General features: G+C 47.2%; 1 protein-coding gene across 1 annotated transcript; it reads right to left on the bottom strand.

The window, feature by feature from the left end:
* Positions 1-368: 368 nt before the first annotated feature.
* LOC127330672 (germin-like protein 4-1) lies at positions 369-1,655 on the bottom strand. Its single transcript, XM_051356807.2, has 2 exons — positions 1,461-1,655; positions 369-1,210 (listed from the first exon to the last, which is right to left on the bottom strand). Exons 1-2 carry the CDS (start codon positions 1,594-1,596, stop codon positions 588-590), a joined length of 759 nt encoding a protein of 252 aa, XP_051212767.1. The 5' UTR covers positions 1,597-1,655; the 3' UTR covers positions 369-587.
* Between the last annotated feature and the right edge of the window lie 551 nt (positions 1,656-2,206).

The raw sequence follows: 2,206 nt of genomic DNA on the forward strand, positions 1-2,206 counted from the left end.
GGTGAAGCTAAGGCTTGCCTTCTTGGACTCAAGAGTATACATGATGCTAATAATGTCTCTATTATTCAGGAATCTGACAACTCCTTTGTCGTTGATGCAATCAAGCAAAGGAAACTGTTTGAGGATATTAAGGATATCCAAGATAGATGTCTCCGTTTTGAAGTTGTGGAAATAGGAAGAGAGAGCAACAAGGCAGCTCATTTGCTAGGTGATGTAGCTAGATTTTCTGGTCAGGGTTACTACTGCATGGAGCATGTCCCGCCAGCTGTGGCTGAAATTGTTATGTCTGAAGCTGTAAAAACTGTGACTCCTGATATATAAAGCTCTCTTCCCTCTCAAAAAAAAGTGTCGATCATACGCCCAAAGAAGAAACACAAACCCTTTGAATTTTATTCCACATATAGTAAAGGCAGCAGGCAGATTTTAGCTACCAAGTACATCAATGCAATATTTCGCCACTGTTTATTCGACATTACTAGCACGCGGAGTACAGGGTACAACATACAGTGGCTTTGATATGTTTTGTTTACTAGCAAATGTTGTATCGATCTTAAATTATTAGTAAGGTCATGGAATGCCGGCCTTAATTAGGGCTTCTTGCCCATGCCGGGATAGTAGCCGCCGCCACCACCACCGGTCATATTGCCGCCGCCGCCGGCAGCGGCCGGCGCGAACTGGGACTGGATCCAGTCCACCGTCGCCTTCTCGGTCATGAACGCCTTGGCGAGGATCAGATCACTAATAGGCGGCGTGGACCCGAACACGGCGTTGGCGATGGTGATCACACCGGGGTTCTGGCTGCTGAGCGCGGCGATGGCGACGGCGGGGTTGGGTCCGTTGTTGAGCTGGAAGTGGATGAGCCCCTCGGGGAAGACGAACACGTCGCCCTCCACCAGCTGCTTGGTGAAGAGCAGGTTCTTGCCGTCGGGCTGGTTGGAGGTGACGAAACCGACGAGGAGCTGGCCCTTGATCACGGTCAGGATCTCCGTGGCACGCGGGTGTGTGTGCGGCGGGTTCTGCCCGTTGGGGCCGAAGTCAATGCGCACCATCGAGATGCCCAAGGTGTTGAGGCCAGGAAGTTGCAGCACCGACACCGCCGTCACAGCGGAGCCCTGAGCGTTTAGCTTCCCTGGGACGTTGAGGCCGGGACGGAAGAAGTCGTTCGCCGTCACCAGCTTCGGGTTCTTGCACACGAACCCGTTCACAAACACTGCATTGCATGCACGCACAAAATTAACTAAGACAGTTACTTTTATAATTAACTACTATTTTAGATCTAAATTACTTATTGCAGATTTTTGATAAATCAATCAACAACCAATACAGTTAACTTAGACATAATGATTCGTCAGCTGGTTTTGAAATAGACAGTCGCTCAGCTAATGTCACATCGATACATTGCTTGAGCGAATCTAAGTACATTATGTGAAAAAACGAAAATGGAGTTATTATGTATATACCAGGGTTCATCAGATCAGCAACGCAGAAGTCCTGGAGAGGACCCGGGTCAGAGGCCATAACACGAGGCATTGTGGAGGAAACTAGGACCAGCACTGTCACGGCAAGCAGTGAAGTGAAAGCTCGTGAAGCCGCCATGTTTCTTCCTTCGCTACCAAGACCTAATAGCTCTGTCTGTGTAAGGATGTAAGATGGTGAGCGAGCTAATTGTACTCTGCAACCACGAATCAAGGTGTCTATTTATACATGCATAAAGGTACCCACGAAGTAGTGGGCTAGCTGCATGCTCGAGCAAGATACACCGTGTTGTTTGAGTAGGCTTCCACGATATTGCATTGCTAGCTTACGCGCAGGATTGATCGATCTACCAGTTTCTTCTTACATCCCCACTAACTTCTTGTTTATACAGGGTAACCACGTGCCTAATATCCATTCTGGGATCTATACATGCACCATTATGGGTGGAAAACTTGACAAAGATAATGGCACTTTTGGTTTTTAGTTTGTAGTATTTATCCACTGAGTTGCAGAAGCCGACATTGGAGGACAGTGTATAACCATGCAGAGGAGAGCGGCGATTCTTCCGTGGGAGGTCCAAAATATTGCGGCCGATATCTATATCTCTTATAAAGCAAAATCCCACTAGAGGGTCATTTAAGTTGTCTATCTCAACATGCAATCTATCCACATCATCCATTTTATTAGCCATCCAATTGTCCATGTTATCCCCCACTAACATTCATTAATA

This window comes from Lolium perenne, chromosome 2 (assembly GCF_019359855.2).
Source record: "Lolium perenne isolate Kyuss_39 chromosome 2, Kyuss_2.0, whole genome shotgun sequence".
NCBI classification, from domain to species: domain Eukaryota; kingdom Viridiplantae; phylum Streptophyta; class Magnoliopsida; order Poales; family Poaceae; genus Lolium; species Lolium perenne.

Coding starts and splice junctions, on each gene's coding strand:
- LOC127330672 (XM_051356807.2), bottom strand. CDS start 1,596: ATGGCGGCTTCACGAGCTTTCACTTCACTGCTTGCCGTGACAGTGCTG. Junction 1,211..1,460: donor TGCTGATCTGATGAACCCTG/GTATATACATAA, acceptor CATGCAATGCAG/TGTTTGTGAACGGGTTCGTG.